General features: G+C 40.2%; 1 protein-coding gene across 7 annotated transcripts in view; it reads left to right on the top strand.

Annotated features, from left to right (window-relative positions):
• Window positions 1-13,703, top strand: part of tln2b (talin 2b) — a 138,914-nt gene that overhangs the window by 69,556 nt on the left and 55,655 nt on the right. For all 7 annotated transcript variants that reach the window (XM_042495457.1, XM_042495462.1, XM_042495461.1 and 4 more), the window contains 6 exons: window positions 3,489-3,616; window positions 3,926-3,989; window positions 4,204-4,308; window positions 9,667-9,822; window positions 10,447-10,548; window positions 12,079-12,155. In XM_042495457.1, the coding sequence (XP_042351391.1) occupies window positions 3,489-3,616; window positions 3,926-3,989; window positions 4,204-4,308; window positions 9,667-9,822; window positions 10,447-10,548; window positions 12,079-12,155 (632 nt within the window). The remainder of the gene's footprint in view (window positions 1-3,488; window positions 3,617-3,925; window positions 3,990-4,203; window positions 4,309-9,666; window positions 9,823-10,446; window positions 10,549-12,078; window positions 12,156-13,703) is intronic.

The following is a 13,703-nucleotide window of genomic DNA, read 5'->3' as shown; positions in this document are numbered from 1 at the left end:
TTTATGCTAGTATTGTATCAAAGTTCCAAATTCCAGTGTTGTAACAACCCTAATATATATTTTAAGCAAAGCAATGAGTACACTGACATGCCATTTTTGTAGTCTTAATCACAAGGAGCATATGATCAAAACATGGTTTCCATATGTGCCCAGTTTGCATTAGCTGATTGGCAACAGCTGTTTCAATCATTCCTCACGATCGCCGGCTAATTCACAGCTGTGTGGCTATCACATAACTGACGGCTTCCAATCATATTCATGCAGGTGTCCAGTGCTGCCATTTTAACCTGACACCGGCTCTACTCTGCTGATACAGTCATACCAGCACCGCCTCTCCTCACCATTCCAACTTCATCAAAGAGCAGAGAGTTTTCTGCTTATATGCTAAAAATAGTCAGTTCCTGCATGTAAATGGTATATTCAATGGAAAATCGACAGGCTGATTGTTTACATTCTTATATTTATAAGTCAAAACAGACTAGTAGAGTTTGGTATCATTTAAAAAATGCCGATAGGCGTACCAATGCCACCTTAAATGTGATAGTGATGCCCATAGAGTACTTCATTTGTTACCTTTTTTGTCCTACCTTATTCAGTACCCATGTGTGAATGAGTGGATGGAAGCATTCAGTTGCGTAACATGCCACCAGACACCAGCGGGCCAACTGAAGACGACGGCACGCAAAACCATACAAACAGACATTTATTTTCTAGATTTATGTACAATGACTGGAGAAGTTTCAATGCTACTTGATACTGGGTTGTTTCAGTCAATACCTTAAATGTATTGACTACCGATACCCAGCCTTACAGACTTGTATCCATGCTGGTAATCATTTCTGAACTGACTTACGCAGCAATTTAGGATGAACCCACTTTGTTCTCTGGCAGCCTTTCCTTTGTTGCATTCACTCCTCTGCTAGATATTAGCCCCCTCATCTTATCATCAGTAATGGAAGATGAGAGCAACAACAGATAAAATGTATCCTTTGCATTTCCGGTGTTACACCTTCGCTTTCATTTTAGGTTATAGATCATCACATACATTATTTCTTTTACTGACAAATGGGAACTGGAGTTGAGTACCCATCTGTGAAACCTGGATATAGTCTTTACATCCAACAGTATCCTAGTTTTTTTGCACATCTGAGTTTCTTAAAACAAGGAAAGTGTGACCTTGTTTCCGAAACATATAAGACATAATAAACACATAACCATATTCTCCAGAAACATGATAATAACATGCTAATGTGCATTCAACACATTCATATCTACAGGAGCTGTGCTGTACATGCTCTATATCTTTGTATATCTGTAGGACAGATTGTAAAGTTAATGCATGCACTCACTGAGGCTCTTGCAACCTGAATTATTTTTCCTAAATAGCTAGGCCACTTTCACCCATCTACATCCAAGCAGTACTTCTTTCAAAATGTAAAATTTTACATCTAGTTCTCCCATTATTCCCAACATCTTACTCCACAATAATACGGCCTAGTGAACAGTGTGTACCAGAGTGAATGGCATGTGTGAGGGCTAATTTTAGAGTGTCTTCTTGTGTTCAGTAAGAGCTTATGTGCTCTGCTGTGAATTGCACTGGGGAAAGGACTTGATTGTGAGTGGAGGAGATTGTTGTCCTCATTACAGCAGTAAGCCGCTGCTTAGTTTTTCATTGATGTAATGGGACGTAAGAATGAGTGGAGTCCACGCCGTGCACTGATATGCTAATGCTAAAAAGCACTGATGGAGCTGTTCTCACTGGCAGCGAGGCCTCTCAGCTTTTGGAGCCATTAATTTTGCAGCAGTGAACTAGAAAGAGGGAGTGAGAGAAGACAGAGAGAGGAAGAGAGAGGCAGGGCTGACTGCCCCCTGGAGAAAACAGCACACACTGACAACCATTTGAAAGATGTCAACAAAGGCTTCTCCCTTTCCATCTACCTAAATGCTGAAGATAATGTAGACAGCCTGGCTGCATTCAAACATAAGTGATGTCCCAACAGGAAGCAGGCACTAACCACCTTCTTATTCTTCCTATTCCTATTGTTAGTTCTTACTATTCTTATTCTTTTTTCTTTCTATTCTCATTTTCTTTTCTTATTATAATTATTCTTATTCTTCTTATTGTTTTTCTTCTTCTTTCTGTCCTTCTTGTCATTCTTCCTCTTCTCTGCCTTGGTCTTCTTCTTCTTCCTATCTTCTGCTTCTTCTTTTTTTTATTGTTTTCTTCTACTCTGTCTTATTCCTATTCTTCTATTTCATATTCTTCTTCATTGTGTGATTTATTCATGTATATTTATTTATTTATTTAGTTATTTCTTCTTCTTCCTCTTCTTTTTTTCTCTTCATCTATTTCTCCCTTTTGGTCTTCCTTTTCTTCCCATCCTCCTTCTTCGTCCTCTTTGTATTTATCTCCCTCTCCATTTATTTCATCTTCATATTCTTCTTCTATTTCTTCCTCTTCTTTGTATTCTTCTTTTTATTGCTATTCTATTTCTCTAATTCTCATTCTTCTTCTCTTCCTTCTTCCTTTTTTTATTATTCCTATTGTTTTTAATTTCTATTCCTCTTCTTTCTCTCCTTCATGTTCTTCTTCTGCCTCTTCCTCTTCTTCTTCTTCCCCTTCCTCTTCTTATTCCTCCTGTTCTTCATCTTCTTCATATTCTTTTGCTTTTCTTCATTTTTTCACTTCATTTATTTATTTCCTCTTCTTTTCTCTCTTCTTTTGTCTTCCTTTTCTTCCAATCCTTCTTCTTCGTCTTCATATACCACTTCTCCTTTTTCTTCAAATTCAAATTATTCTTCTTTGTATTCTTTTTTATTGCTATTCTTTTTGTACTTTTCATTCTTTTTCTATTCTTTCTTTTTCCTATTCTTCCTCTTATTATTCCTAACCTTTTTTTACTTCTCATTCTTCTCATCCCTATCCTTCATATTCTTCCTTTTTTCTATTCTTTTTCTTCCTCTTCATAATCTTAATCTCCTTCTCCTATCCTTCCTCCTCTTCTTGTGTTGAAAAAGAGCATCCAGTCATTAAATGCCTTACCAACATATTGAGGGCCATTCTGTAATGCAGATGGGATATTGTGAAAGACTGATGCATTTCTGTAATGTGTTTTCCTTTTTAATAACACGTAATGGGCTGTGATGACAAATTGTCTGAGCTGTTACATCTGAAAGCCGGCAGAATGGCTCGTATTGTCACAAACAAATCTTATTTGGCTCCCCTGTGTGGATGATGAGTCTCAGTGATGATGTCCCTGCTCGAGAAACACACTCAGTCATTTAGTTAGACGACATGGGCTCTGAAGCCACGGTGCATTCAGAGCACACAATGAAGTGCTCATTATGGAGCTGTGTTGGCTGAAGTTTGGATAATGCTCATGCTTTTGTAGTTTTATCTTTTTCCTGGATGTTTGTTCCTGCTTCTCACTTACCCCCCCCGCAATTTATCGTCTCTACCTTCTCATCTCTCATCATGTCTCTTTCAGGCTAGGGATGATATATTGAACGGATCCCACCCTGTCTCCTTTGATAAAGCCTGCGAGTTCGCCGGCATCCAGGCGCAGATCCAGTTTGGACCCCACGTGGAGCACAAACACAAGCCCGGATTTCTGGAGTAAGCTTTTGTTATCCAAAACATGCATTAACAGCAACATTCACAATAACTCTGTGCAGTGTGTTGCACTTTTCTATGTTCATTTCACAGCTGTGTACGCACAGTAGTTATCTCCTGCTTTAGCACCGGCCTTTGCTTCAGGGATTTCCTCCAGTGGAAAGCTCAGGGGTGATGTCAGCTGTTAGAACTGTTTTCTGATATGTAGGCAGTAGGGCAAGAATGACCTCATATGTAGAGGTATGTTAACAGAAAAGGAAATGCCTGTAGCTCCAAAGAGTAACCATGTAAAAATGTCATTTATCTCCGTAGCCTGAAGGAGTTCCTACCCAAAGAGTACATCAAGCAGAGGGGGTCCGAGAAGAAAATATTCCAAGTATGTACATTACATCGCACCAGTGTTGCATTTAAAAAGAAAAAAACATGTGTTTCAGGCTGTGTGTAGCCAGTGGGGATTATAGTAATTTGTTCTCTGTTGAAGCATAAATTGAGAAAAATACAAAACATGTAGATTATACAGCATAACATGGAACATATGTTATGATCAGTCAGTCAAGGAGGTGGAGATGTAACTGCTGTTGTTTGTCCAGGACCATAAAAACTGTGGCGAGATGACAGAGATTGAGGCTAAAGTGAAGTATGTGAAGCTCGCCAGGTCTCTGATGACATATGGAGTGTCCTTCTTCCTGGTGAAGGTAAGAGCTAAAACCATTTTAATTTACACCAAAAAGAAGAAGAAGCCCCAGTTAAGGGGTTTTAGAGTGCAACAGAGGAAGCAAAATGGAGAGCATCCATGAATGGAAAAACAATGCGAAATTTATTGGTTATTACAATAGGGATGGGGATTGAAACCTAGTTCTACTGAGGACCCGGTTCCGCTTTTTCAAAACCTGAAAATCAATAACGTCTGAGCTTATTGATACTGTTGTCGAGTCCTGTGGGTCCTGTAATGTAACATTACATCTTGAGACATTGTTTAAATCCAATCACTGGTCCTCATACATCGATTGTACATCAGATTTAACCCAAATGCAGTACCTTCGTATGTATTTGGGTTGAAAAAAAAACACTCACAGCAGCAATAGTAAGCACAGCCAAACTTTGTAGCAAGTCCCATCAGTTAAAAATAGTAATCCAATGTTGAAATCCCAGTTCAAATCGACAGAATAAGAGCTAGTTAGCTAAATAAACGAGGTTGCATAAGGTTTCATTGTGTTCAAGGTCGGCTCAGTAAAATGAAATTAGGCAAGGACAAAAAAAAATTCATCATGATGTGTTCAAATGTAACATCAAGAAAGAGAAAATTTAGTTTTTGGAGAGAAGCTTAAATAATACATTTGTTTGTGTGGGAAATTTGTTTACCCAGAAATATAAAAGAAAGTCACCTGTTAAGCAATAAAAGCAAAACCAGGTCTGTTAAAAAAGCATTGTCACCTCGTCTTTCCACCAAATCATAGAATAGTATTGATAAAGACTCGGATCATTGATGAATCTCGGTAATGGTATCAATATCAATAAAAGGTAACGATCCCCATCCTTAAACTACAATGTAGGTGAAAATACTCGCAAATAATGAGGGGCTGCTAAATGCAGTTAATATTTTAGAAGTTATGTACTTTACAAAGCAAGGACCTCAGGGTGAACCACCAAAATGACAAACAAAAACCCACCTATTGTTCCCCAGAGTGCTGCCTACATCCCACAAGCAAGAGAAGCAAATAAAAAGACTCTAAACGAAGAACGGGAGAAAATGGTGATCAAAACAAATGGCAGTTCACTCCTAAAGTGCTATGTTATATACAAAAATTACAACAACATTAGCGCTAGGCTGAGGTAGTGGTATGCTAACACACACACAAATTTCGACCAACAACAACTACAAAGATAACTAGCACACAGCTAATCAATCAGCAAGCAAACCCAAAGGCGGCAATGACTCATTCTTGTAAACAAAAGGTCTCATAGAGTTTTTAAACAGAATCAAGCAGTTGGACGGCCAAGGAGAAAAGCACTCTGCTCACAGCATTGACCCTCGGCATTGCTTCAGCCAACCCAAATGTTAAATAGTCCCCCAGATCAGGAAGTCTGTAGCAGCAACATGCGGTGGGTGTCGCTTTATAGGTGCTGGCACCAACATGTGGAGGAAAACAAAGATCTTCACAGAAAAGAGAGCTCTCACTCTCTCTACAAATATGGCTGGCAGTAACAAAGGTAATTATAAATTCGCAAAGGAATTGCATGTATTTTTATGTCTGCCATTAAAAAAACAAGACACCTCATTTCCCCAATTGTCATCTCTTTTAGTTTTGGTAATAATTTTATGGGGGCTTTTCACGCTGTGCATTCTGTGAGCGGAAGTAGGCGAAGTCAGCGGAGACTAACCTCTGTCTACTTGTTGTTTGGTAAAATGATACACAGTGAGAGCATACAGAGAGCATAAAAAATGTTCAAGAAGTCTCTCCACAACTTTCTAAAGACTACAAAGACTGATGTCAGCAGAGTCATTGTCAAGTTTTCATTAGGACATTGCAAATTTAGCATAATAGTTTTACATACTAATAAAGCACAAGTGTTCTAAAAACAGCTACATGATTTTTTATGCTAAGTTAGCACACAGTCAACTTTTCATTGATGCCTATTATAACAAGTTTCCATTTAGATTTTAGCATACTACCAATTCACTGGAAGGCACTTAAACTTACTAGGTGGAGGCGGTAAAGCTTTGGGTGAGGGGCAGTGGCTGCACCTGCTGAGATAACATCCCTCTGAGAGCTGGCCCTGACATCAATATCAAGTTGCTCACCAGCCCTCTCATATCTCGATTTCTGCTTCTGGCTTCCTCCCCAGTCATTCCAAACAAACCTCGATGGAACAGCCACCTTTTTAAAGACATCTAAAGCCTTTTGGGGTTGAATAGATATTGTCCTTGTTAAAATGTAGACTGCAGAGATAGGTTCTCCCACAATGACTTTTGAACGTGTTTCCCTCGTGTATTCAGATAGCCAAGCAAGTTCACAATCCATCATTCGATCATGGAGTTACGGAAACTTAAATATGGATGCATTGGCTTGTTCTTTGACCAATACAGGACACTACAGGGACTTTTGCAACTTGATCACGCCCATAGACTGTAAATAAAGATGGACGATGCGCCCCCACTTACCCCCTCTATGCTGAAGTGAGATAAAAATATCCCGGATACGAGCGTTGCCATCTTGCGAGTGTGATGTCATTGGGAGCCTTGCATCTGCGTAGTAGCGATTTTCACGGTGGGGGAGTTCCCGCCCAAACATCCGTCCGATCAATTGCAAGCAGCTACATGAAATGCAAGTGCATGGATTGGCTGTCACGGCTGTCAATCATCGTGGAAAAGCCCTCTTTTTTGTAACTTAACTCAAGAAAACTGAACTTATCATGAAAACAAACACTTGAACAAACAAGGTGATGAGAACTACCTTCAGTGACAGAAACTGTCTTTGGGAAAAATTTATTTGGCATGTATTTCGACTTTTTAGTTTAGCCTATGACCATTCGTTAACATGGAGGGGCGGGTCTTAGGACCTGTACTGCAGTCAGACACCAGGGGGCGATCGAAATTAAATAACCTCACTTTGGGGGAGCTGTCATGTCGTCCATCTTTATATACAGCCTATGATCATGCCATGGTATAGCTACGTTTTTTCACTGGGAACAGAAGAGAACAGGAAGTAAGTTTCAGCTACCTTTGCCTATTTCTACTCCTGGAACGCACGGTGTGTAAAGCTCCTTTAGTACGAGATCTTAAAACACAACATCACTGAAAAGCAATCAGATGAGAGGAAAAACATACGCATACAGATAACACATGGGATGCAAACAACCCCCAAACTTCTTGGGAAGGGAAAACAAAGAGTAAGAGTAAAACCAAACCATCCACCGTGTAATGAATGATTAAAATTCACAGACAGACTTCCTGGTTCAGTTTAGACCTATCATGTTTGCATTAGTTATGTGTAATGAGGGTTTGTTGTGCATTTACCTCCAAATAAAGTTGTTGATAATCTGGCTAAACAGTTGTGATGTTTGCAGATCTCAGCAGTTAATTTTTCATTACTTACAGTAAAATATTACCATAACTGATATGAAGATATGAAAACTAAACTAGGATTTCCTTCCTGTCATTTGTTATCAGGAGATGTTGTCATATTTAATGCTCAATGAATTATTATTGGCGTTATGGTGGACACTTATTAATCCGCCCTTGTGGAGCTTGAATGTGCACCGGTGCAAGTCACCCTGTGTAAAGATTAATGTCATCTGTTGTATGTTTCTGTGTCATATTGTTTGGGCTTTATGTCTTTTTATTATGTTTTTACAACGTAAATAGCCCTCTGCGACAAATAATAAAATTGAGTTAAATTGAATTGAATTGAGTAGATTTGACCTGAATTGAATTTTGAGAAACCTCAATTTAATAATACATCTGGTTATGGAAAACAGGCCCATGCTGCTTCTGCACTAATAATTTGTGGCTGTGATTAGAAAGCTGCTCTGATTTGCACGGCGCTGTCAAACAGGTATAAAAGCTTGTTGAAAACACCACAAACCCCCATTATCACAACAAATCAGAAGCTCCGGTGTGAGAGCTCGTGCCTTTTGCAGTTCAGCGGCACACTCAGCGCTGTGAAATACTTGTGACAATAGCAATTCTGCTCTGTTCTGGTTTGGCAAACACAAAAGTGGAATAGAAGTGCAGCATAGGAATGGGATGAAGTTGCACCAGAAGGTATTATAAAAGCTCTCTGACAGCAGCAGCCCATTTGGTTACCAACTTGCAGGGAAGAGGAGAAAAAGAGGCAGAGTGCAGTTGTCTAGTGGCGTCTTAATGGACGATAAATGGAATATTTGGCCCTGTAGTTAAAGCAGAGTGCAGGGTTCAGATTATGTTTGTGCGCGCGCACGAGCACTGTCTATGTTCGATGAGGAGATGTGGCGATGGAGATTTCGAGACTCTGTTAAATAATTCACTCCAGCTGCACTCTGCTCTCGATGCAAGCAGAGGTAAAAAGCACAGACCTGGCTTTGTTGAAGCAGATCTGAGAGTTTATTGTAACCTTCCATTTCTCATCTGTCAGTCTGTAATCACTGCAGCTTCTTGGTTGGCCAGCCCTCTTTTGCTGTAAGCCTCGGAAATACTGTAGACAGGAAGTAAATGAGCCTCTGTGTGTGTGTGTGTGTGTGTGTGTGTGAGTGTGTGAGTGTGTGTTTGCTGTTGCCATGCATGCAGGTGCGTACAATATAAAGCCTCCACATCTATTGTGTTTTCCTGGACAAGCTGATTTCCCCCCATAATAATCAAGGTCAAACTATTTAAAATAATGTAATAAGTCAGCTACCCACTTAAGATTAGAATATCAAACTTCCTGCTTGAATACAGCCTTGATAATTTTGACGTTCAAGCAACCTAAAACAATGGAGGTTTTTAATAAACCTTTGTGCAAAGATATCACTGGGATAATGTTATCTGTCCTTGCGTTTAAGAGCCCTGAACCTCAAAGCGGCTCTACTTGTTGGCCTTTATGCAATTCTCAGAGGTCTCAGTAATTTAAAAAAAAGAAAAAAATAATAGCTGGGAGACAAGAAATGTACGTATTCTGAACTCCCCCGTCTTTACAAAGTGCTAATTTTTGTGTCATCCTCTGCACCCCTGGAGGGAAGCCAAGTGTGGGCTCAGTCTCTGTAGTGAGCTGTAATAGATTTTCAGTGGGCAGAGAGACCGGAGGACAGCGGAGCTTCTCAGGCAGAGAGCTGGTGGAAGCACCATGCTGCTGTGCTGACAGTGACTAAACCCTGTGGAGACCCTGCTCAATAAAGCAGCAGTTAAACAAGGCCCAACTCTGCTGGGTCAGTTCACATCTGCCCTTCTCCTCCTCCATTCAGGGCTTTAAGCCGTGGACATGGCGTGCGTATTATGACAGCAGTAGCACAATGGCACAGCGATTTAGCACCTTGAATGAATCATCTGCGTAGGTGTTCAGCTCCGACGTAATTGTTGATGTTTTCCTATCTGACAGGAAAAGATGAAGGGAAAAAATAAGCTGGTCCCACGGCTGCTGGGGATAACCAAAGAGTCAGTGATGCGAGTGGATGAGAAGACGAAGGATGTGGTGCAGGAGTGGCCTCTGACAACAGTCAAGAGATGGGCGGCCTCCCCCAAGAGCTTCACGCTGGTACTCTCTGCATCCAGTCCTTACTCACACAGTCACATGTTACACATTCCTAATCCTATGCACATATTCAGTTAGTCTGTGAACAATGTGATTTACACGGCTCTGCATCACATATTCAGTCCTTCTCCTGCTTTTCATTTCCCAATACAAACAGCATCTTAAAAACTGTTTGAGACCTCAGACTCCAATATTGAATGTTTTTAGCATGCTAGCCAGCTTTTTCATCCGAGTTAACAATAGATGCCCGGGGAAGAATGTGCAGAATTTAGATGTATTATTTATCTGAAAGCTTTTTCAATTTTCTTTACCGGCTGTTGGCAACAGTGCTGTCTGTTTTCCTCCCGTATTGGAGAGGAGCACTCCATTTAAAGATTAATAGATTATGCAAATTTGAAAAAAATACTCTAAGGTATATTTGCCAACATTGATTTAAACTGAAAATATTCACCCTTGCGTTTCTCTAGAATGCTTTGAAGTGAGCAGTTTTGGAATTCACTACATCTCATTTTTAATCAGCTCTTTGGAGAAATAGGATATGCCATAGAAGCTTATGAGGTGCAGAATGTTTTAGCATTGCCAGATAATACTGCTCTGAATCTCTTCTGTCTTCAATGCATTACAAAGGATTTCGGAGAGTACCAGGAGAGTTACTACTCTGTCCAGACTACAGAAGGAGAGCAGATATCCCAGCTCATCGCTGGATACATTGACATCATTCTTAAGAAGGCAAGTAATTATTAAAAGAATTTAAAATCTTGAATTAAAGGTCCAGTTATCTGTACAATTTAGGGGGTATAGTGACAACAGTGGAATATAATATAATATGAAAAATTGAGTGACATATTGAACATTTTATTTTTCTGCATGTCAGTACATTTTCATGACCCATCCCTAATACACATCAGGTATATAATCACCTGAAAAAAAGAATCATATTTTTGTTACCTTAGAATGAGCAGTTTATCTACGTAGGAAGTGGGTGCTTGTCCACTAAGATCGCCATGTTGCATTGCCATGTTTTTACTGTAGCCCTGAATGGACAAATCAAACACTGGCTCTAGGTGGGGCCTCTCGCATTTTCATTTTTTTGCATTAGCAACTGAAGTTAGCAGCCCTTCCATAATGAGCAGTATTGGAATTTTTTGTTGTTGTTTTTTAGGTGGGCGAGAGAAGGGGCAGCGACACGCAGCAAAGGGCCACAGGCCACACTTGAACCTGGGCCACTGCAGAAGCCTCAGCTATATGGGGTGCACTCACTTCCAAGTGAGCGAGAGGTCGCCCCAAATCACTGATTTTTTTATTGTTAAACTGCTTTATTCAGTGATTTTACGGGTATAAATAATCTAGTTTGTTTGGGAGAGGGAGGACAGCTCTGCAGATAATTCATATCTCGCTAAAACTGGTTTAGGTCACCGGGTCCTTTTGGAGAGGAAGAGATCTCTGCAGATACTCAGGCTTCTGGTTAAAACTGGCTGAACATCTAAATCTTAAGCTATCAGAGAAAAGAGGTGAGCACACATTAGCAGCTGCTGGGCTAGCTGCCTGTCTCCGACATGCCAAGCAGCGTAAGAGAAACAGTTTTTTCAAAAGGGATAGTTCACCCAAAAATGAAAATTCATTCATTAGTTACTCAACCTCATGCTGATGGAAAGTCGGGTGAAGTTCTATAGTCCACAAAACACTGGCGCACTGCAGTGTTGACATGCTACTCAGAAGCCTCACCCACGCACACAGACTTCTGAAGTTGGTGAACTATCCCTTTAGTATTAAACTGCTTCATTCAGTGTTTTTACTGGTTTAAATCACCTTTTTTGATTGTTTCAAACAGAAAGAGACCTGTGGATAACTTGGCTCCCGGTAAAAATCTGCTGAACGTCTGGATAAGTTATCAGAGGAAAAAACATGAGCACAACTGTATTAGCAGGTGTTGGTCTAGCTGCCTGTCTCTGATGAGCCAATTAGTAACATGAAATTGTTTTATTCAGTGTTTCTACCAGTTTAAATCACCTGGTCTGTTTGTTTGAGAGAGTAGGAGACCTCTCAAGATAATTCAGCTACTGGTAAAAGCCTCTTGAACAATGGACGTTGAAGGAAATCTAGCCGAGAGAAGTTTCAGCTGGTTGCAGTTTGCAATCATCACCACTAGATGTCACTAATTCCCCCTAAATCTTACACATGAATCCTTTAAAACAACTAGCATCTAACTCTCCATACATCTGACCTCCATCGCTCAATGTGATTTCTTTTTTTCTACAGAAGCAGAGTAAGGATCGTTTTGGCCTTGAGGGAGACGAGGAGTCCACCATGCTGGAGGAATCAGTTTCCCCTAAGAAGTGAGTGGTACTCATGTTTTATCTACTTTGGGAGAATGTTAACCATTTGGATTCAGCGAGCACAATCTACTTACTCCTCATGAATCTAAACCTCATTACATTTCTGCCAGCCCAGCATAGTACCCCCAAGAGAGGTAATGTTAGAATTAGACGCAAAAGCAGCCCTTTGAATTTTAAAACAACACTAATGCGGCTCTCGATATTCCAGGCTACATTTTGCTAAATGGCTTCCTTGTAGGATTTTTGTTTGTGCAAACCGAAACACAATACCTGCCTCAGGGTGAAGACACCAAATTATCATCTTATTTGACAAAAGAAAGCTGCATCATTTAGAAGTTGAGATATCACGCTGAGTTAGATATCATCTCATTGGAAGCTGTTTTATTCAGCAATTTTTATCTCCCAGTGGGTTGCCCTCCCTCCTGATTTTCCCCGTGTAGCTTAGTAACTAATGGAAATAAAGGTAATCTGATGGACCAGCATTCTGTCACACAGAGCTTGGAAATTTGTTGTCACTGGAAATCTGCATGGCTCTTAGTGAAACCACTCTCTGGCAGAACGGGGCATCATATTCCTGCTGCTTATGGGCCAATTGACTCATGTTGTGGTTCTCAGCACAAAAACATAATTGCTGCCTCTCAAAACAAGCCATAATTAACCAATGGAGTCAGGAGCATCTGTTGAGCTGGGCAGGAAAACAGACATTTTTTCTCCTGTATAATATCTTTTTCTGACAATGCCTACTCAACGTGGGAACACTTGTTAGTGTTTTAATTATAATTTTGTAATTTTCTGCATCTAAATTAGAAACAGTTGCGTTATCATCTGGAACAGTTATCAGAATTTAAAGATACAGTCACAGGGCCCCCAGTGGCTCAGTTGGTAGAGCAGGCGCCCCCTGTACAGAGACTGTGTCATCACCGTAGCAGCTGTGAGTTCAATTCCCGCTTCAGCCCCTTCTCTCTCTCCCCCTTTCATGTTATATCTGTCCTATCAAATAAAGGCATTGAAAAAGCCCAAAACATATATCTTAAAAAAAAAAAGATGCAGTCACAAGAAACACAAGGAAAATAGTCACATTTAGTTTAGCTTCATAAACCCTTGCACAAGACACAATGCTGCTGAATATAGACACAGACAGTTATCTTAAAAGAGGAGCATTTATAATTGGTCTGATAGGTTTCATAAGGATAGAATGCTAAATGAAAACCATCATGACCATCATTACATATTTTCCAACCCTGAATAACATTGTTAAATCAGTGTTTCACTTAGTTTGACCTTACTGTACATTACTGATTGGTCCACTACACAGTTCAAGGCTTGGGTTATGTCATGGTATACCAGCAAGATTGCAAGTGGTATGACTTTTAACACGGTCAAACAGGGGCTCCTCTTTCTTTTTAAGTTATTGTATGTAGTGAACAGCACGCACCACCAGAGCTCAGTCTTCAGTTTCTACTGGTGGAACATGCAGTTGGTGAGGATAACTTTACAAGACTGTAAATAACCGACCAGCAACAGCAGAGAGAGAGACAGACCTGGGAA

Source organism: Plectropomus leopardus, chromosome 11, assembly GCF_008729295.1.
Source record: "Plectropomus leopardus isolate mb chromosome 11, YSFRI_Pleo_2.0, whole genome shotgun sequence".
Taxonomy (NCBI): Eukaryota; Metazoa; Chordata; class Actinopteri; order Perciformes; family Serranidae; genus Plectropomus; species Plectropomus leopardus.
The sequence above is the reverse complement of the archived record's forward strand: the minus strand, read 5'-3'. Positions and strand labels throughout refer to the sequence as shown.